Source organism: Pelobates fuscus, chromosome 6 (assembly GCF_036172605.1).
Source record: "Pelobates fuscus isolate aPelFus1 chromosome 6, aPelFus1.pri, whole genome shotgun sequence".
NCBI lineage: Eukaryota > Metazoa > Chordata > Amphibia > Anura > Pelobatidae > Pelobates > Pelobates fuscus.
The window spans coordinates 304,296,798-304,318,324 of record NC_086322.1 but is presented as its reverse complement, the minus strand read 5'-3'; the positions used below and the strand labels follow the sequence as shown (position 1 = coordinate 304,318,324).

At 40.4% G+C, this 21,527-nt stretch overlaps 1 protein-coding gene across 1 annotated transcript in view; it reads right to left on the bottom strand.

Moving 5' to 3' along the window:
* Window positions 1–5,107: 5,107 nt before the first annotated feature.
* The window catches only part of KCNB1 (potassium voltage-gated channel subfamily B member 1), a 149,477-nt gene continuing 133,057 nt past the window's right edge, over window positions 5,108–21,527 (bottom strand). Inside the window, exon 3 of the mRNA XM_063459680.1 lies at window positions 5,108–7,860. Coding sequence (XP_063315750.1) covers window positions 5,803–7,860 — 2,058 coding nt within the window. The 3' untranslated portion in view covers window positions 5,108–5,802. The remainder of the gene's footprint in view (window positions 7,861–21,527) is intronic.

The window sequence follows — 21,527 nt, the reverse complement described above, 5'->3', positions numbered from 1 at the left end:
ACTCCCAGTAGTGTGTCTGAGTGTATAACAGAGCTCCACAGCAATAATACTCCCAGTAATGTGTCTGAGTGTATAACAGAGCTCCCCAGTAATAATACTCCCAGTAATGTGTCTTAGTGTGTAACAGAGCCCCACAGCAATAATACTCCCAGTAATGTCTGAGTGTATAACAGAGCTCCACAGCAATAATACTCCCAGTAATGTGTCTGAGTGTATAACAGAGCTCCACAGAAATAATACTCCCAGTAATGTGTCTGTTTGTATAACAGAGCTCCACAGCAATAATACTCACAGTAATGTGTCTGAGTGTATAACAGAGCTCCACAGCAATAATACTCCCAGTAATGTGTCTGAGTGTATAACAGAGCTCCACCGTAATAATACTCCCAGTAATGTGTGAGTGTATAACAGAGCTCCACAGTAATAATACTCCCAGTAATGTGTCTGAGTGTATAACAGAGCTCCACAGCAATAATACTCCCAGTAATGTGTCTGTGTGTATAACAGAGCTCCACAGCAATAATACTCCCAGTAATGTGTCTGTGTGTATAACAGAGCTCCACCGTAATAATACTCCCAGTAGTGTGTCTGAGTGTATAACAGAGCTCCACAGTAATAATACTCCCAGTAATGTGTCTGAGTGTGTAACAGAGCTCCACCGTAATAATACTCCCAGTAGTGTGTCTGAGTGTATAACAGAGCTCCACAGCAGTAATACTCCCAGTAATGTGTCTGAGTGTATAACAGAGCTCCACAGCAATAATACTCCCAGTAATGTGTCTGAATGTATAACAGAGATCCACAGCAATAATACTCCCAGTAATGTGCCTGAGAATATAACAGAGCTCCGCAGCAATAATACTCCCAGTAATGTGTCTGTGTATAACAGAGCTCCCCAGCAAGAATACTCCCAGTAATGTGGCTGAGTGTATAACAGAGCTCCACCGTAATAATACTCCCAGTAGTGTGTCTGAGTGTATAACAGAGCTCCACAGTAATAATACTCCCAGTAATGTGTCTGAGTGTATAACAGAGCTCCCCAGTAATAATACTCCCAGTAATGTGTCTTAGTGTGTAACAGAGCCCCACAGCAATAATACTCCCAGTAATGTCTGAGTGTATAACAGAGCTCCACAGCAATAATACTCCCAGTAATGTGTCTGAGTGTATAACAGAGCTCCACAGCAATAATACTCCCAGTAATGTGTCTGAGTGTATAACAGAGCTCCACAGAAATAATACTCCCAGTAATGTGTCTGAGTGTATAACAGAGCTCCACCGTAATAATACTCCCAGTAATGTGTGAGTGTATAACAGAGCTCCACAGTAATAATACTCCCAGTAATGTGTCTGAGTGTATAACAGAGCTCCACAGCAATAATACTCCCAGTAATGTGTCTGTGTGTATAACAGAGCTCCACAGCAATAATACTCCCAGTAATGTGTCTGTGTGTATAACAGAGCTCCACCGTAATAATACTCCCAGTAGTGTGTCTGAGTGTATAACAGAGCTCCACAGTAATAATACTCCCAGTAATGTGTCTGAGTGTGTAACAGAGCTCCACCGTAATAATACTCCCAGTAGTGTGTCTGAGTGTATAACAGAGCTCCACAGCAGTAATACTCCCAGTAATGTGTCTGAGTGTATAACAGAGCTCCACAGCAATAATACTCCCAGTAATGTGTCTGAATGTATAACAGAGATCCACAGCAATAATACTCCCAGTAATGTGCCTGAGAATATAACAGAGCTCCGCAGCAATAATACTCCCAGTAATGTGTCTGTGTATAACAGAGCTCCCCAGCAAGAATACTCCCAGTAATGTGGCTGAGTGTATAACAGAGCTCCACCGTAATAATACTCCCAGTAGTGTGTCTGAGTGTATAACAGAGCTCCACAGCAGTAATACTCCCAGTAATGTGTCTGAGTGTATAACAGAGCTCCACAGCAATAATACTCCCAGTAATGTGTCTGAATGTATAACAGAGATCCACAGCAATAATACTCCCAGTAATGTGCCTGAGAATATAACAGAGCTCCGCAGCAATAATACTCCCAGTAATGTGTCTGTGTATAACAGAGCTCCCCAGCAAGAATACTCCCAGTAATGTGGCTGAGTGTATAACAGAGTTCCACAGCAATAATACTCCCAGTAATGTGTGTGTGTGTGTATAACAGAGCTCCACAGCAATAATACTCCCAGTAATGTGTCTGAGTGTATAACAGAGCTCCCCAGCAATAATACTCCCAGTAATGTGGCTGAGTGTATAACAGAGCTCCACAGCAATAATACTCCCAGTAATGTGTGTGTGTATAACAGAGCTCCACAACAATAATACTCCCAGTAATGTGTCTGAGTGTATAACAGAGCTGCACAGCAATAATACTCCCAATAATGTGTCTGAGTGTATAACAGAGCTCCACAGCAATAATACTCCCAGTAATGTGCCTGAATGTATAACAGTTAATAAATCTGCTATATTTAGTCAAAAAATAGAAACCTATTCTAAAAATTCTTATTTAATCAATTGAAGACTTTGGAGACTTAATGGTTTGACTTGAAATTGGTCACTTTAACCAACTGCAGGTCACTGCTCAGCAAATAAACCCCATTTTGACTCCTTTTCATAATTTATTAAAAAATAAATTCAAACACTAAAACACAGGTAATATGGGTGTTGTACTTTATCTGCCTTTGTCCACAAAGTATTCCAACAGACAATGGCGTATTTAAGTAAAGGGAGGGGGTCTTGCGTCATCTGGTTGCAACACACAACGACAAACATCTTTAACAAACAAAGGCATTGTTATAACAGATATTGCATATATAATAATTATATACATTTTAACAGTCCAGGAAATGCATGGAAATAAATTTAAAAATGATTTCATGACAAGCTCTGTATTTCCCATTTTATTGGCTATTGCGGTTTTCCTAAACATTGCCTTTAAATTTAAAAATGATGAACAGAAAAAAAAATAGCCAGACTTACAGCTTGAATTCCCCATTTCAATGTACGTGACAAGTCCACGAAAAAGTATCACAGAATTCTTCATTTTCATGGGACGCACACACACACAGAGTGGACTTTAAAAAGCAAAAATAATGTCTTTTTTTTTTTTTTTAAAGAACAAAAAAAAAACCAGAACAAAAACAAACAAACAGAACAAAAAAAAAAAAAAAAAAACAACAACCTATTCAGATTCAGATAACAGAGTTACAAATTCTGTACCAATAACGTCATCATTTTCTAACGGATGGTGACTCCATGATCTAATCAATACCTTGCTCTGGTTTTACAGCTATTTCTGCATTTCGGTTGTACATGATGTGCAAGAATGACAACAGTTTTAGAGTAACAGTTTCACAATATGTAGAATTCCTGGCTGGGATGGTGATATCACAAATATGAGGTTCCTTCCCTTACAGTGATGTTCACACCTTTTTCCATCGGTGGGAAACCAGTTATGGTTTTTTTGTGGTTGTTTTTTTTTTTTTTTACAAGCGATGACATTAAAAAGGTTATTTTTCAAGCATAGAAAATCACAACAAGCGTCAGCGCAGAAGGAGAGTTGCACCAATTGGTTTAGGCCTTTATAAAGTCACCAATACATTCTTTTTTTAATATATATGTTTAGTCATGATGATGAGAATGTAAAAAACTGACCTACTGCTTGACAGAATGTGAAACGGTTTTGAAGTTTTTTTTTTTTCCCCAATAAGTCAATATTATGCGATTTTTCTTTATTTTTTTCTTTATTTTTAAACAAAACATATCCAAAGACTGATTATAACACAGAGATGAAAATGTCATGATTTGTTTAGTAAGGGCAACACGAAGCCCGCGCATACGTGATCCTTGAAATGAATTTATTGTATTCCTGGGTGTCGGTATGACAAAAAAGAAAAAGAAAATACAAAAATAAATTATTACAAAAATGTATTTTGAGAACAAAACAGGACTTTTTCTTGTGTCACGGAGTGCAACAAACTTACATGGCTAAAACAAACACTAACCACTCTATAGCTTGCTATCAATATGATAATCTAGCTATAGATAATTTTTTGTAAATTTATGAATATAATAATATTTTCTTTAAATCTCATATACACATTTGGCAAACTGTTCCGTGGGGTAACACCACCAATGTGCACATTAATTACTATGGTATTGTTTTATTTAGATGGAATCCATAACAATTTTTCTTGCAATTTAATTTTTATTTTATTTTTTTATACCGAGCTGAAAAACTACATTTTATTTATGGCTTATGTGCTGCTATTTTTAATTCATCATATAAAAAAAAAATTGTCATAAAATCAAATAATATTTAAGATCTGTCTTCAGCATATATATATATATACTTTAATTTTCTTGAAATTTATTTGGTTGACTATTTTAAAGTAATTTTCTAACTTTGCCCATGAATTCCGGTTGCCAAAATGAAATATCCTGAGTGGACATACATTAGTGTTTGTGTTTCATTGACCTATAATGGCCTTTAAATCATTCCTTTAACTGTAAATTGTGAATACAGAAAATATAACTGCTCATTGGGGACAAAACTGTTAATGAGTTCCGGTAGGCCATAGTGCTACGGAATTAATAATTTAGCTGCACTTAAAAAAAAATGAAGTTAAAAAATATATTTGTGCACAATTATCACAAACTGTTACATGTATTTCATACCAGTGCAAAAAATCCAGTGTAAACCTCTCTCTCTTTTTAAATACATTATTATTTTACAGAATACATTCTAAATGATCCATGAATCCGTGGAGACCAAACATATTCTCACTAATGCTTTTTAAAATGGAAGGAAAAGAAATTGCAAATACAGGCACAAATTAAGATAGTGCTTACTTTAAGGTGCAGTCGTTTTGTTTTTTTTATTGATTTTTTAAATTTTTTTAACAGCTACTTTAAGTTTGGTTGTGCAAAAAAATGTTAATTATCTTTTTTTAAATGTTATAAAAAAATAAATAAATTGCTCTCATAACTATGGATGAGGAACATGTTAGAAATTCGCCCACAAACCAAAAAAATAATTTAGTATTTTATTCTAGTAAATATATTTTCTAAAATCTCAATCTCAATCATTTTTCTATAGCTAAAGTGTGTAATGCCCTGATTTTTTTTTTCTCCCCACTGAAACAACCTTTAGATATCTGCTGATGAGATAAATGATGTGTCCTTTTTATGCCCCTTTTTCTGGATTAATGGAATACAAAATTCGGAACAACTGGTGCAACTCACCCTGGCTGTGCTCCAGCTTCTAACGTTACATTAGACATCAACAAAATACAAGGGGAATAAGTCACATTCCCCGTATCTTTCATACTTTGAGATCGCAATAAAACTGCACTTAAATTAAATTATGCACTTCTAATCTCCACTTTGCATTGGAAAAAAAAAACTTGGTTGTCACTTTTACCCTTACTATTCCATTAAATTAAATGCAGTTAAACTGTGTATACAATTTAAAAAAAAAAACTAATAAAAAAAACAAACAAACAGGTTTCTGTTAATTTGGGGCATATTTGGTCACAATGGCTTTCAAAAAAAAGGAGATCAAATATTAGCAAGTGTTCCTATCCAAGATGTGACTTACATGTCTAGCATGGTTTAAGAAACATCCTTAAGTTTGTTCAAGAGGAAAAAAGTTATTGTTCCCCTCTGAATCCCTTCCCTCTGACTAAAGGGAGCGGATGCCAGCTTCAGTCCTCGTCAATGCCATGCAGAAGCTCAGTGTGCAAGTAATGAACATTCCTCATAACTCCTTATTGTTTTAATCCTGTGTCAAATGCTTGGGTCGTGTGTATTTGAATGTCCTCTTCCTCCAGGCAGTACATGAACTTCCGGCGAAATGTGATTTTCTATCTTGACCGTTTCCAGATTCCCCTGACTTTTTCCAGTAATACCTTCTGCAGAGTACATGCAGTTGTGACCTAGGAACCTTGCTGTGCTAGATAAAGCAACACTTTCTAAGTGATTTTTTTCTGTCCTGTGGACAGGATCCCTTGGCTTTCGATGGCCGCTGTTGGATATGTTATATTTTGGGCTCAAGTTGCTCAGAAGTTCTTTGGAGGGACAAGAATCCAATCCATCTAACAGCTGGCCCTCATCATCTGTGTCGGCGTCTATATATTTATGTACATTAGCATCATGAAAAGTGAAGGCTATTGCCATCTGTTTTTCAGGAGACTTGGAAGGCGTTCGAGCACTAGCGGTCGTGTACATTGAAGTTTCAGGACTCCTTACCGACTGGTCAGAAAACAAAGAGCCATCAAATTTAGAGTGAATTTCTCTATGCCCTGAGGGGCTTAATATATTGGTGGTAGGTAGAAGATCACTTGTATCACCTTCCAGAAAGTTTACTTTTAGAGACCTTAACATTAGAGGGTTTTTAACCTTTACTAAACCTTTGGGACTGTCTAAAATGAATGTGGAATGGCGGCTTCCATCAGCTTTGGTGTACATTTCAGTGAAGCTTTCTCCACTGACATTCATAGATAGTGGTCTATCCCTTCCGTCTTTAATTTCACGAGATATATCCCTCCCAGGATTTATATTAGACCTGTATGGAAGAACTGCAAATGGACTATGAGAGAACCTTCCAGATTCTGGAAAATCAGCAGTACAGCTTATGAAACTGTCTATGCTTGACATGCTTCTCATATCAACAATGCCTTCCTTGTGAGTTGTCAAGAGTGGGATTGCCGGACCTGGGATTGTCTCCATTTCAAGTTCTTCTGTTGGTTTGCCCGTCTGATTGGTCTCTTTTGAAGTAAGTATGGGCTGGGATTGTGTTTTTGCCATTTTGTTGTACATATCTTCTAACTGTTGGACATTGAGGTTTTGTGGACTTGAGCAAGATCGAGACTTCTCTGGAGAACCCTGATCTTTCCCATCAAAAGACTTATTGGAACTTGTCTCTGACAGGGTCCTCTTTGTCCATTTCCATTTGCTGGGTGATAAGTGGTTATCCTGTACTTTCTCATTCCTTCCTGTATCATCATCAGTCTTTTCAACTACTACATCCATAAGTTCTATACTCCGGGCAAAGGCATCTTTCATATTCATTGAGACAATGCTACCATTTCGTTTGGCTCGTTCAAGAGCTTCTCTTCGTTTAATGGCTTTCTCCTGACGCTTTTGTTCCTTGTAGAATTCTGAGAAATTGTTAACTATAATAGGAATGGGAAGAGCTATTACCAATACTCCAGCAATACAACACAAACCACCAACTATCTTACCTAGAAGAGTTTTTGGGTAAATATCTCCATACCCAACAGTAGTCATTGTAATGGTAGCCCACCAGAAAGACGCTGGGATGCTTTTGAATTTTGTGTCCTCTTCATCTTTTTCCGCAAAAAATACCAAACTTGAGAAAATCATAATTCCCATGGCAAGAAATAAAATGAGCAATCCAAGTTCATTATAACTTCTTCTCAACGTGAAACCCAAGGACTGCAGACCCGTTGAGTGCCTGGCCAACTTTAGAATTCGTAGTATTCTCATAATACGGAAAATCTGCACCACTCGTCTAACGTTTTGGAACTGAAGTACACTTTTGTTGGATTCTGTGAGGAATATTGTGACATAGTATGGTAAGATTGCTAACAAGTCAATGACATTAAGAGGTCCCTTAAAAAACTTCCATTTATTAGGTGAAGATAAAAATCTGAGGAGGTATTCCATTGTAAACCATGCGATGCAGACTGCTTCCACGTGTGCAAGCTGGGGATTGTCTGTGCTTTGCCCAAATTCATCTGTACCTTGTAGTTCTGGAAGTGTGTTTAGTGACAAGGCAATTGTAGATAACACAATAAACAGAATGGAAATGATTGCCAAAATCTGCAAAGAAAAGAAAAAAAAGAAAACTGTATTAGCCGCTTCAATCACTAGACCGAGAACATGGTAATTTAGCAGTTAGGTGACTTTTATTTTATTTAATAGCCATTTCACAGGTTTAGCAACCTCCTAGCCCACCCTATATTACTTTTCCTCAGTATGGACGGAAGAGGCGCAGGTGTTATCCCTATGTGGTAAAAAATAGGGGCTGCATACCAAACTCTTACCCCTCTACTCCCACCGCATGGTGTATTTAATGAAAAAATATAGGGATTTACTCACTATTCCTCCGTTTATGTGCATCATCGTGGGTGTTACTCTTACACCCACCTCCTGGCCGTCCTAATCTATACATTTGGTAGAACTATGTATAGATAAAATCTTCTGCTCAGTCTAATGACAGAAGCTGTTTAACATTGGTGGCAGCAGAGCCCTGGTTTTTGCATTAAGGAGTTAAAGGAAGTAATTGCCAACTGGGTGCTGAGCATTGACTTTATTGAATGTAACAGTTTTCATGCCCTAATATTTCTGAGTCCCTTCTTTAAGTGGGTAATGGGTGTTTTAATTAGTGTCTCAGTGTGTAGCTTATAATTGCTAGACTACCCCGAATTAATACATAAAAATCCATTTAGTGATTACATACTGGGAAATATTACATCATGACAGCTAAAGTAAAGATATATATATATAATATTTAATGGCTGTAGGGATTTTTTGTTTTGAAACAAACATTTTCAAAAATATATTTATGTATTTCTGCTCATGACAATTATTGGTATTATTGATCAACATTTGTTTTAAAGGTTCACTATAGTCACCAAAACAACATATTTAGCTGAATGAAGCAGTTTTGGTGTATAGATCATGCCTCTGAAGTTTCACTGCTCAATTCTCGGCCATTTAGGAGTTAAATCACTTTAGTTTCTGTTTATGCAGTCCTAACCACACCTCCCCTGGCTGTGACTAAGACAGCCTGCATGAAAACATGTTTTTTCTGTTTGTTTTTTTAAATTAGATGTTAACTTACTTTAAAAAGTTACATTTTAATCACACACTGGAAACTCCTGTTGAGTCTAGTAAACTATTAAGAAAGCAGGAGATAAGAAATTCTAGATTAAAAAGGCTGTGCAGTAAAGGAAGTGTAAACATTAGACGACTCTTTACAGGAAGTGTTTAGGTAGGCTGTTGTGTAAGTTACACGCAGGGAGTTTTTTTTTAAATCCTAAGTGGCAGATAATTGAGAAGTGAAACTTCAGAGGCATGATCTATACAGCAGAACTGCTTCATTAAGCTAAAGTTGTTTTGGTGACTATAGTGTAAAACCTGCGTTAATTATCCATTTAATGCATATTTTATGTTTAACCACTTCACTACCAGACTCTTTGTGCAGAACATTTGAAACATTGCATGTAGAGCAAGTAGATATAGAGATGGGTAAAAAATAATAATAAAATGATGTACATTTACACAATTTAATCCTCATTTGGTCCTACTGGGGAATAGAAGGTTAGATTACACACTAGCTCTAATTTTACATACAGTATGTTTGATGAAAATTAAAAGGTCTAAATAACCTGTCTATTATGTGGGCAATATGCAGACATTATTTGTATAGTTACGGTTTTCTTTAAGAATCTATAATGAATGGACAGTAATGGAAAGCATATACCACCAGCCTACGAATAAAGCCTGCAGTGTACTTAGTGTGATCAAAGCCTGCCCTCCCAGTCTGCTGGGATGTATGGAGTGTGGGTACAGGGATTTGGGAGCCTGTTCAGCCCCTAAGGTGGCCGACTACCAGAGATTGGAGCCGGGCATCGGTTAATGCAGGCGAATGGTCGGCTCATTGAGTCGGGACTCAGGCGGCTGAACGAGGGAGTCGGGACTCAGGCGGCTGAACGAGGGAGTCGGGACTCAGGCGGCTGAACGAGGGAGTCGGGACTCAGGCGGCTGAACGAGGGAGTCGGGACTCAGGCGGCTGAACGAGGGAGTCGGGACTCAGGCGGCTGAACGAGGGAGTCGGGACTCAGGCGGCTGAACGAGGGAGTCGGGACTCAGGCGGCTGAACGAGGGAGTCGGGACTCAGGCGGCTGAACGAGGGAGTCGGGACTCAGGCGGCTGAACGAGGGAGTCGGGACTCAGGCGGCTGAACGAGGGAGTCGGGACTCAGGCGGCTGAACGAGGGAGTCGGGACTCAGGCGGCTGAACGAGGGAGTCGGGACTCAGGCGGCTGAACGAGGGAGTCGGGACTCAGGCGGCTGAACGAGGGAGTCGGGACTCAGGCGGCTGAACGAGGGAGTCGGGACTCAGGCGGCTGAACGAGGGAGTCGGGACTCAGGCGGCTGAACGAGGGAGTCGGGACTCAGGCGGCTGAACGAGGGAGTCGGGACTCAGGCGGCTGAACGAGGGAGTCGGGACTCAGGCGGCTGAACGAGGGAGTCGGGACTCAGGCGGCTGAACGAGGGAGTCGGGACTCAGGCGGCTAAACGAGGGAGTCGGGACGCGGGCGGCTAAACGAGGGAGTCGGGACGCGGGCGGCTAAACGAGGGAGTCGGGACGCGGGCGGCTAAACGAGGGAGTCGGGACGCGGGCGGCTAAACGAGGGAGTCGGGACGCGGGCGGCTAAACGAGGGAGTCGGGACGCGGGCGGCTAAACGAGGGAGTCGGGACGCGGGCGGCTAAACGAGGGAGTCGGGACGCGGGCGGCTAAACGAGGGAGTCGGGACGCGGGCGGCTAAACGAGGGAGTCGGGACACGGGCGGCTAAACGAGGGAGTCAGGAAACGGGCGGCTAAATGAGGGAGTCAGGAAACAGGCGGCTAAATGAGGGAGTCAGGACACAGAACAGCTGCATTGAGCTGCAGTAGCTCTGGTGACTATAGTGTCCCTTTAAGAATTGTATTTTTGACGTTCAAAAATCTGGTTCCTAACTTTTTTAGCTGGCTCCTAGTTTTCAAGCAAATTTGTCAAGCCCTGGTGTAATATATTATACAACTAGTGATTCATAAATACAATTATAATACATACGTGAATATTAAAGGGACACTATAGTCACCGGAACAACTTCAGCTTAATGAGGTTGTTCAGGTGAGAACTATAGCAGCCTTTCTCATGTAAACACTGTATTTTCTGAGAAAATAGTGTTTACATTGAAAGCTAGGAACACCTCCAGTTGCAGTCACTCAGAGTGTACCAGAGGGACTTCGGAGTTGATGGAGGCATAATATGCCTCCATCCACTCAGATCTGCTGTTAGCAGAACACAGGGCAGCACAGTGCACATCATCCTGTGATTCAGTATCTCCTCCCTCTGCATGCAGACACTGAACTTTCCTCATAGAGATTCATTGATTCAATTCATCTCTATGAGGAGATGCTGATTGGCCAGGGCTGTGTTTGAATCATGCTGGCTCCGCCCCTGATCTGCCTCCTTGTCAGTCTCAGCCAATCCTATGGGGAAGCATTGTGATTGGATCAGGCTACCACATGTCAGCAGACAGCTTGTTTTTCTGAGTCTAACAGCATGCAGAGTTACAGCTTCAGGCTTGAATACAGTAAGATTTTTACTATATTTATGGAGGCATGAGGGGCCCAGGGGGGCTAGATGGTGGTGTTAACACTATAGGGTCAGGAATACATGTTTGTGTTCCTGCCCCTATAGTGATCCTTTAATATACACACATACATATTAATATAATACACTATATGGATAATACTTCCAGAAATCCATTAAAACAAGTCAAACTATTGATATTATTTTCCTTTAAACTCCATCTCCCTTTCTCATCTCGCCTCAAAGCTCCATCCGCCTCAAGCTTAATCTCCCTTGATGTTGGATGAAGCTAGCGAGGGAGGGTAGAGGTTTAAAATGTCATTTCCTTTTCCATCCCTCCATAACTTCCTGTCTGACACTCTGCACTGTGAGGAGCTGATCTCAACACCCTGGGGGTCCTCTGCAACCCTGCCCGGGTTCCATACACCGGTATAGGCTATACCTCCTGATGGCGGCCCTGTCTGGAGCCTCTATGTGCAGCGTTCCATGATAACTTCAAACACTGAAGTGGTTATGGTGCCTGATGTAACCCTGTAACTCTCTCTGTGGGGAAAAAAAAACCCTGGCAGATATTGCTGTAAAACCAGACCAGAGCAAAGAGAGGCTTAAAACAGGACTTTATATGGCAAAATGATACCATTTATAAAAAGGGGGCGAACATAATCTGTATTTGTACTGCCATCTCTCGGACGTCCTATTAATAAATCTACCTGCACACAGCTTCTGATTTTACTCTGATAGAGAGACTTTAAATGGATTTATGCTTTTTATTTTAATGAACAGTTCAATATTCTTTAGAATTTATTTAGACGCATTGGTTTATCTCGTGACGGAATCACACAATTGTGCGTTTTATTTTTAACTGCAAGATGCGCTTTTAAAAACCCATACAGCAATTGTTCCCATTTAAGGGCCCTATTAATGGGCCACAAACATGTATAACTGGCTAAAAAAAACTCCTTGTAGTCAATGACATTCTACTCTTACAGCCGACTTCCTATGACCTTAAATCTTCATTGTAACTCACAGCGACGAGATCACTGTAATCTGCTTATCCACGGAGTGACGTCATTGGGTCTAAATATTGCATCCCATCAGAAATGCAATAACGGGAAGCTGCGTATCTCTCATTCATCGCATATATATGTAGAACATTATTTACCGTGTCATAAAACAAGATCAACTAGGAAAAAACACAATCAGGATGAATTAAAGGAAAAGTACAACAAAACATGTACATAATGATATTTATATTGAAATAAAGTCCTATATGATGTCATTTCTCATGCATTATCAAAATAAAAGTCACATAAAGAAAAAATACTAATCTGCTTCTCCCAGCCATTATCAACCTGGGATTTTTTTTAGAGTAACTTTTATCTGCACAGAATTACAGGAATTGGCTAAAACCCCAAGACACCTCTAAAAAAAGTGATTTAGAGTCTTTTATGGGGTTATTCCATCAAAGGTGTTAGACCTATCACTCCGTGTTCTGAATTATCAGTAGACAATCTCAGCAGATTGTCAGAGGCTTCCTGACAGACGCCACAGACCACTGAAAGAAGATGTTGGCCAGAGTGGGCTGGCAAAGGCTTCTAAAGTTTGGGGTTAAACCATTTGTATATTGTTTAACCCCCTAGGGTACAACGAAACCTCCTTGCAGCAAAGATACTTAATTGAGATTAAGTTGATATGGTGCCCTGAGTGTCCCTTTAAAAGCGTATGAAAAAAATGCTTTTAAAATGGCTCTGTCTTTGCCCAAGATTTTAATTAAATTATCATCCCAATATTCAACAAATATGTATGTCAGATGTGAAAAATAAAATGTAAAAACCCACAGAAAATTGTAATAAATTTCTACTGTACCTGGGCGCCTCCATCTTAGCTCCCTGTCAATCATTGTTATACGCTCCGCCCTTTGCACCTGGCAGTCAGCATAGAGAGAGCTTACAGAGAGTACAATAAATGAAACAATGTTTCTACGTCTCCTCTTCATTTGCAATGTGTGCCCTGGCTGTGCCTTGTATGAATTGGACTATGCACACGCACAGTAACCACCAGACCTTCATTAAGCAGAAACACTGGATTGGCTGAGATCATCATGGCAGGGGAGGAGCCACAGTGAGATCAGCGCAGTGTGGGATTAAGGGGATTACTTTTGTTACTTGTACTTGGGGCCCAAAGCTCAAAACACAAGGAAATGAAACTCTGATGTTACAAATACAAACAAGCATTTTTAATGTTTGAGCTCTTAACAAACGTTACAGGTTATTTTCAATGTTTTATTAAATGGTGTATATTTTAGAGAAGTGACAGTTCCACTTTAACGTTGTTTTATATGCTTTATTTCCTAGTTTAGGCCAAACTCCCAATCGACATTTCACTCGTTATGCCTCTATTACAAAGATTTAAAAAAAAGAAATTGAAATTAAATATTGGTCACGTATATGACTAATATATATCTAATATATCTAATGCCCTACAGCATGTGATTTCAGGAATATAACAACATTCCATATTTCTATTATTGGTGTGATATTATACTTCCTGTAAAAGTGTTGCATATGTAATGGAGCTGGGTGGGACTCGTATCTTTTCTCCAACCCTTCTCCCCCATGATTGCTTCATATCTTTTTATATACTGCCTGTCCCATCAATGCACATAAGGATTTTTATTTGTTCTTTAAAAAAACAAAAAAAAAATTTATTGGGGGAGAGGAGTGGGTGTCTTTTCAGTGTTGAAGCTGTGTATTATTGTAGGTAGACCCCTCTTTATACAAATAGCCTCATAGCTGGTGATCAGGCTATAGACATGCTTATAGCCACTATGTCTGCTTCTAACGCCAGACTGGAAGACAAGGACCATCCTAGTTTTAAGGCCTGCCCAATTATATGATTTGATCCAACCCCCAAGGACACTGGAATTTATACTTTAAACAGCGTACATGAGAGTTTTTCATATCCCCTTGCCAAGTGAAATAGAAAAAAGCATGTTGATTTTAACTTTATAACATAGTCCATTGACACACTACAACTACTTATGTCAAACCATTTCATACATGGCCAGGTGATCGGAGTCCACGGAACCTGTCTCAGAGACAATAGCAATCCTGACACTTCATCAATTATCCTGCTTCTCGTTATATTCCCTCCTTTTCCAAACCTCCAACTCACTCATACACTCCAACTCACCCATACACTACCAGCAAAATACAAGATTAAACAAGAATAATTAGTCCAGAAAAGAGGTAATCACAACAAGAGCCCAGGACTCCTTCCATTCCATAATAAATCTACATCAACTCTTGGCGATATACGTTAACTTGGTTATATTTGCCCTGGGCTCTTCCAGGAGACCTTACGTGGCTTTGAACATACACGTAGAATCACTTAATCTGCTTTTCATGAGAAAACTACCAGATGGCTTGTGGCTCTGTCCTGGAGGGTAAATAAAAAATGGAGATGCTGGTTTTATTATTTTGTTTTGTTCCTGTTTATTATCTTGTTGTAAAGGGAAGACGACTGTATGCATCAACGGCTTATCATTTTCATCGTTACAACGTGAATGAAAAGAGGGCTGTGTTTGATCAGGACACGATTATTTAGAGCTTTGAAGACTGCAGGTGCAAAGCTTCTAATCTCTTTTTTTACAAAAACGATTGTGCTATGGAGGCCAACGGCTTGTTCTTGGGGGTTGTGATATTTGGGAGTCCAGCTGGTTTAAGACTAAAAGCCAACTCCCATAACCCTGAGCAATGGTCTATAAGAACTTCAGATCATTATCTCCGTAACAGAGTCTCGGTAACTGCTGTAAGACAAAAGGTTGCAGACACGTGAGCTAAAGCACAAATCTGTAATCTATCAAGTCCATTTCTAATAATAGAAAAAAACAGCAAAATTTGTTGCTTTAACAATATTTTTAAATGGTTCTGTACTTCTTACGTTGTTCACACCGGATGTATACATAGCTACATAGCTTTTGCTCTGCTCCAGCATTGGTACTACAACAGTAGGCCCGTCTCACGACAATCAAGCTCCCAAATACACAAGCCCCAAACCAGAGATCAAAATGAGACATCGCACAGCAGGACTGTCTGTATTACTGATCCTTAGAGTGGCCGAGCTCTAATCCTATAGCATGCGAAACCGAGAGAAAGGTCAAACCAAAGTCAAGGTCAAGGAGTGAAGAGAATCAGGAGGAACAAACCATAGGTCACGGAATTGAAATATTGATAGACATGCCAAAGTCAGTATCAAGTATCAGCAAATATCAGGAATGCTCTTTTGGTTCAATAAGGGCCACAATATGGGGGCCTGGCTATGGGTGAGAGGTGTAAAAATAACCTACGGTAAGTTTCTATTGGTTCATGTCATTAGTGTAATGAAGCACGAGAGGCGCGTAGATTTGAACGCAGGAATGTAGTGACTGCTCAGTAGTATAAGGTCCCGAACGAATGCAGCACACAGTGACAAAAATGACGTCCATAAACAGCCCTTACTGGGTGACAGTCAGACTATGTTTGGTAGAAAAAAATATAATACAGTAAATAAATTAAATTCCACCTTTCTGAATAGCTGTATTTTTGAGGAATCCCTCAATGTCTCTCGTTCCACAATCTACATCACGCATGACACATTGCACCAGCGTGAATCTATAAACTTTAATCTTTAACTATAAACAAACATTGTTAATTTGGTTCGAGTAATGGACTGATGAAATGAAATTTCCTGCAAAGTGAGACAATGTCAGATATACCTCTGGGGATACAGTGACAGGCTTGTATGTATGGCCTGGACATAGGTTTAACCTTTTAAGTGCTAGACGGTTAGGCAAAAAAATTGCAATGCCAGTCTCTATCTTGTCTAAGTTGTGTCTACAAGCAGTTAAGGGTAAGTAGTGTATATTTTTAGGATATATTTATTGTAGCTTCCCCTTTAAAGGGCTCTTTGCCTTATATAATTACATTGAGCTAACAGGGCAAGTTTGAACGGTATCCAATCAATTTGTAATGCTTAGCTTTTATTGAATGAACGCCCTTTCTAATAACTTCTGTTTTTAGTGGGGAAGTTGCTTAATGCCGGTCTGGTTAAGAATTGTACGCACTGCCAGACTTGGCTTATTCAGGTAAAAACCTGGGGGGAATATTTTTGTGTCACCAAAATAGCATGTTTCCTACAACAACAAGGAAGCCTAGTGCCAGCCTGACAAAGTCCATGGACTGGTTGGGGAGGGGATTGCTGGAGGCCCAGAACTCTTGTTCTCAACAGATTTGTAAAGAGAAAACATTGCCAAAGTGATCATAGAGAATTCTCCTTTCTACATCCCATGGGAGAAGGAGAGGCCAGCCACAGGAGAAACACAACTTGTCCTCACAATGAAATCGGATGGAACTGGACCAGGTATGATACTACAACCTCGGAGGGCAGGACGGTAACATGGACTTTGTGGCCTGATTGATGTAGAAAGAGGGAAGAACTGGCTACCGCTCCACACATGGTGATATCTGCAATGTCAGGGATGAACTCCCCGAAGCCAATGTACTATCATACCTCCAGGCAATTCAAATGGATAAAGAACACTCATTTTAGGTGAATCAGTGGGGCGGGGCGGGGCTGTTCCTACAAATAACAATTTATACAACTAAAATGTAATTTAGAAGAACAATGTATCTTATTTACACAGACTGATTTCTAAACACATTTATTGTAGTTTAAAGACACATTACTGGGAGTATTATTGCTGTGGAGCTCTGTTATACACTCAGACACATTACTGGGAGTATTATTGCTTTGGAGCTCTGTTATACATTGAGACACATTACTGGGAGTATTATTGCTGTGGAGCTCTGTTATACAGTCAGACACATTACTGGGAGTATTATTGCTGTGGAGCTCTGTTATACACTGAGACACATTACTGGGAGTATTATTGCTGTGGAGCTCTGTTATACACTCAGACACATTACTGGGAGTATTATTGCTGTGGAGCTCTGTTATACACTGAGACACATTACTGGGAGTATTATTGCTGTGGAGCTCTGTTATACACTCAGACACATTACTGGGAGTATTATTGCTGTGGAGCTCTGTTACATACTCAGACACATTACTGGGAGTATTATTGCTGTGGGGCTCTGTTATACACTCAGACACATTACTGGGAGTATTATTGCTGTGGGGCCCGTTTTTACACTCAGACACATTACTGGGAGTATTATTGCTGTGGAGCTCTGTTATACACTCAGACACATTACTGGGAGTATTATGGCTGTGGAGCTCTGTTATACACTCAGACACATTACTGGGAGTATTATTGCTGTGGAGCTCTGTTATATACTCAGACACATTACTGGGAGTATTATTGCTGTGGAGCTCCGTTATACACTCAGACACATTACTGGGAGTATTATTGCTGTGGAGCTCTGTTACACACTCAGACACATTACTGGGAGCATTATTGCTGTGGAGCTCTGTTATACACTCAGACACATTACTGGGAGCATTATTGCTGTGGAGCTCTGTTATACACTCAGACACATTACTGGGAGTATTATTGCTGTGGGGCTCTGTTATACACTCAGACACATTACGGGGAGTATTATTGCTGTGGAGCTCTGTTATACACTCAGACACATTACTGGGAGTATTATTGCTGTGGAGCTCTGTTATACACTGAGACACATTACTGGGAGTATTATTGCTGTGGAGCTCTGTTATACACTCAGACACATTACTGGGAGTATTATTGCTGTGGAGCTCTGTTATACACTCAGACACATTACTGGGAGTATTATTGCTGTGGAGCTCTGTTATACACTGAGACACATTACTGGGAGTATTATTGCTGTGGAGCTCTGTTATACACTCAGACACATTACTGGGAGTATTATTGCTGTGGAGCTCTGTTATACACTCAGACACATTACTGGGAGTATTATTGCTGTGGAGCTCTGTTATACACTCACACACATTACTGGGAGTATTATTGCTGTGGAGCTCTGTTATACAGTCAGACACATTACTGGGAGTATTATTACTGTGGGGCTCTGTTATACACTCAGACACATTACTGGGAGTATTATTGCTGTGGAGCTCTGTTATACACTCACACACATTACTGGGAGTATTATTGCTGTGGAGCTCTGTTATACACAGACACATTACTGGGAGTATTATTGCTGTGGAGCTCTGTTATACACAGACACATTACTGGGAGTATTATTGCTGTGGAGCTCTGTTATACACAGACACATTACTGGGAGTATTATTGCTGTGGAGCTCTGTTATACAGACACATTACTGGGAGTATTATTGCTGTGGAGCTCTGTTATACAGTCAGACACATTACTGGGAGTATTATTGCTGTGGAGCTCTGTTATACACTCAGACACATTACTGGGAGTATTATTGCTGTGGAGCTCTGTTATACACTGAGACACATTACTGGGAGTATTATTGCTGTGGAGCTCTGTTATACACTCAGACACATTACTGGGAGTATTATTGCTGTGGAGCTCTGTTATACACTCAGACACATTACTGGGAGTATTATTGCTGTGGAGCTCTGTTATACACTGAGACACATTACTGGGAGTATTATTGCTGTGGAGCTCTGTTATACACTCAGACACATTACTGGGAGTATTATTGCTGTGGAGCTCTGTTATACACTCAGACACATTACTGGGAGTATTATTGCTGTGGAGCTCTGTTATACACTCACACACATTACTGGGAGTATTATTGCTGTGGAGCTCTGTTATACAGTCAGACACATTACTGGGAGTATTATTACTGTGGGGCTCTGTTATACACTCAGACACATTACTGGGAGTATTATTGCTGTGGAGCTCTGTTATACACTCACACACATTACTGGGAGTATTATTGCTGTGGAGCTCTGTTATACACAGACACATTACTGGGAGTATTATTGCTGTGGAGCTCTGTTATACACAGACACATTACTGGGAGTATTATTGCTGTGGAGCTCTGTTATACACAGACACATTACTGGGAGTATTATTGCTGTGGAGCTCTGTTATACAGACACATTACTGGGAGTATTATTGCTGTGGAGCTCTGTTATACAGTCAGACACATTACTGGGAGTATTATTGCTGTGGAGCTCTGTTATACAGTCAGACACATTACTGGGAGTGTTATTGCTGTGGAGCTCTGTTACCGTGTTTCTCCGAAAATAAGACTGGGTCTTATATTAATTTTAGTCACACAAAACACACTAGGGCTTATTTTCAGGGTAGGGCTTATTTATTTATGGTACCGGTATGTACATTGAACCCCCCTTTTAATTAATCCACCCCCCTTTAATTAATCCACCCCCCTTTAATTAATCCACCCCCCTTTAATTAATCCACCCCCCTCTAAATAATCCACCCCCCCTCTTTAATAAATCCACCCCCTCTAATTAATCCACCCCCTCTAATTAATCCACCCCCTCTAATTAATCCACACCCCCTCTAATTAATCCACACCCCCTCTAATTAATCCACACACCCCTCTAATTAATCCACCACCCCTTTAATTAATCCACTCTTGCTTTAATTAATCCACCCCCCCTCTTTAATAAATCCACCCCCTCTAATTAATCCACCCCCTTTAATTAATCCACACCCCCTCTAATTAATCCACCACCTCTTTAATTAATCCACCCCCCTTTAATTAATTCACCCTCCCTCTAATTAATCCACCCTACCTTTAATTAATCCACCCTCCCTTTAATTAATCCACCCTCCCTTTAATTAATCCACCCTCCTTTAATTAATCCACCCCCCTCTTTAATAAATCCACCCCCTCTAATTAATACACCCCCTCTAATTAATCCACACCCCCCTCTAATTAATCCACATCCCCCTCTAATTAATCCACACCCCCCCTCTAATTAATCCACACCCCCCCCCTAATCCACACCCCCCTCTAATTAATCCACACCCCCCTCTAATTAATCCACAACCCCCTCTAATTAATCCACCCCCCTTTAATTAATCCACCCTCCCTTTAATTAATTCACCCTCCCTTTAATTAATTCACCCTCCCTTTAATTAATTCACCTCCCCTTTAATTAATTCACCCCCCCTTTAATTAATTCACCCCCCCTTTAATTAATTCCCAGACATAACTACTCACAGTTCAAAGAGTCCGACCACTGGGTGCCTCACCGCCCGGAATGGATCCTTCCGCTGAAGATCCGTGAAGGCAGACTGACGGCGCTGCGCACGTCGTCATCACGCTGCGCACGTCGTCATCACGCTCCTCATAGAAGAAGGAAGTCCCGCCGGGCCGCAAAGGTAAGATGCCTAGGTCTTATTTTCGGGGTAGGGCTTATATTGCAGCCCACCCCGAAAATTCGGCTAGGGCTTATTTTCGGGGTAGGTCCTATTTTCGGGGAAACACGGTATACACTCAGACACATTACTGTGGATCTCTGTTTTCAGACACACCAACAATATGGATCTCCTAGAAAAGAGGGACATTAGGAGAGAAAAGAGGGGTAGAGGGATGTGGGTCTGAAATAGGGACAGTTCCTGCTAAATAGGGATACTTGGGAGGTGTGCAGCACTAAGAGGAGATCCCTTGGTTGGAGAGGAGATATCTGTACTGAGTGTTCTGTTCTGCATTAAATATACAGATTTACAGACTCGAAAGCAACCCAAAAAAAGGAAATCAATAATGTAAAGTATCAAGTTCCAAACAGATCTACTGAATTCTTAACTAGACGTTTCTATCAAAGCCACCAAGATGAAAAGGGTCGCAGTGCAGGTGCATCAAACACCATCTACAAAACAGTATTCATAATACGCGTTCGTTATTATACACCACATTCCACGTCGGTACGGAGCTCCTCACCAGATCGCACTAGGAAGGTATTCAAATTTCACATCTTGGCTTGGGTTTGGCACAGGGGAATACGCAGAGGAGAAAACACTCACATTGTTAATAAAAAAATGTTTCTTCTCATTTATCTGCAAATATGACCTAAGCACATTATCGGTCTCACTGTAGCAGACCTTCCAACATTTCACATGGACAGAGGCCACACCAACCATATGGAGCTCCTAGAAAATAGGGACCAAGGGATCCTGGAACAAAATAGAGACT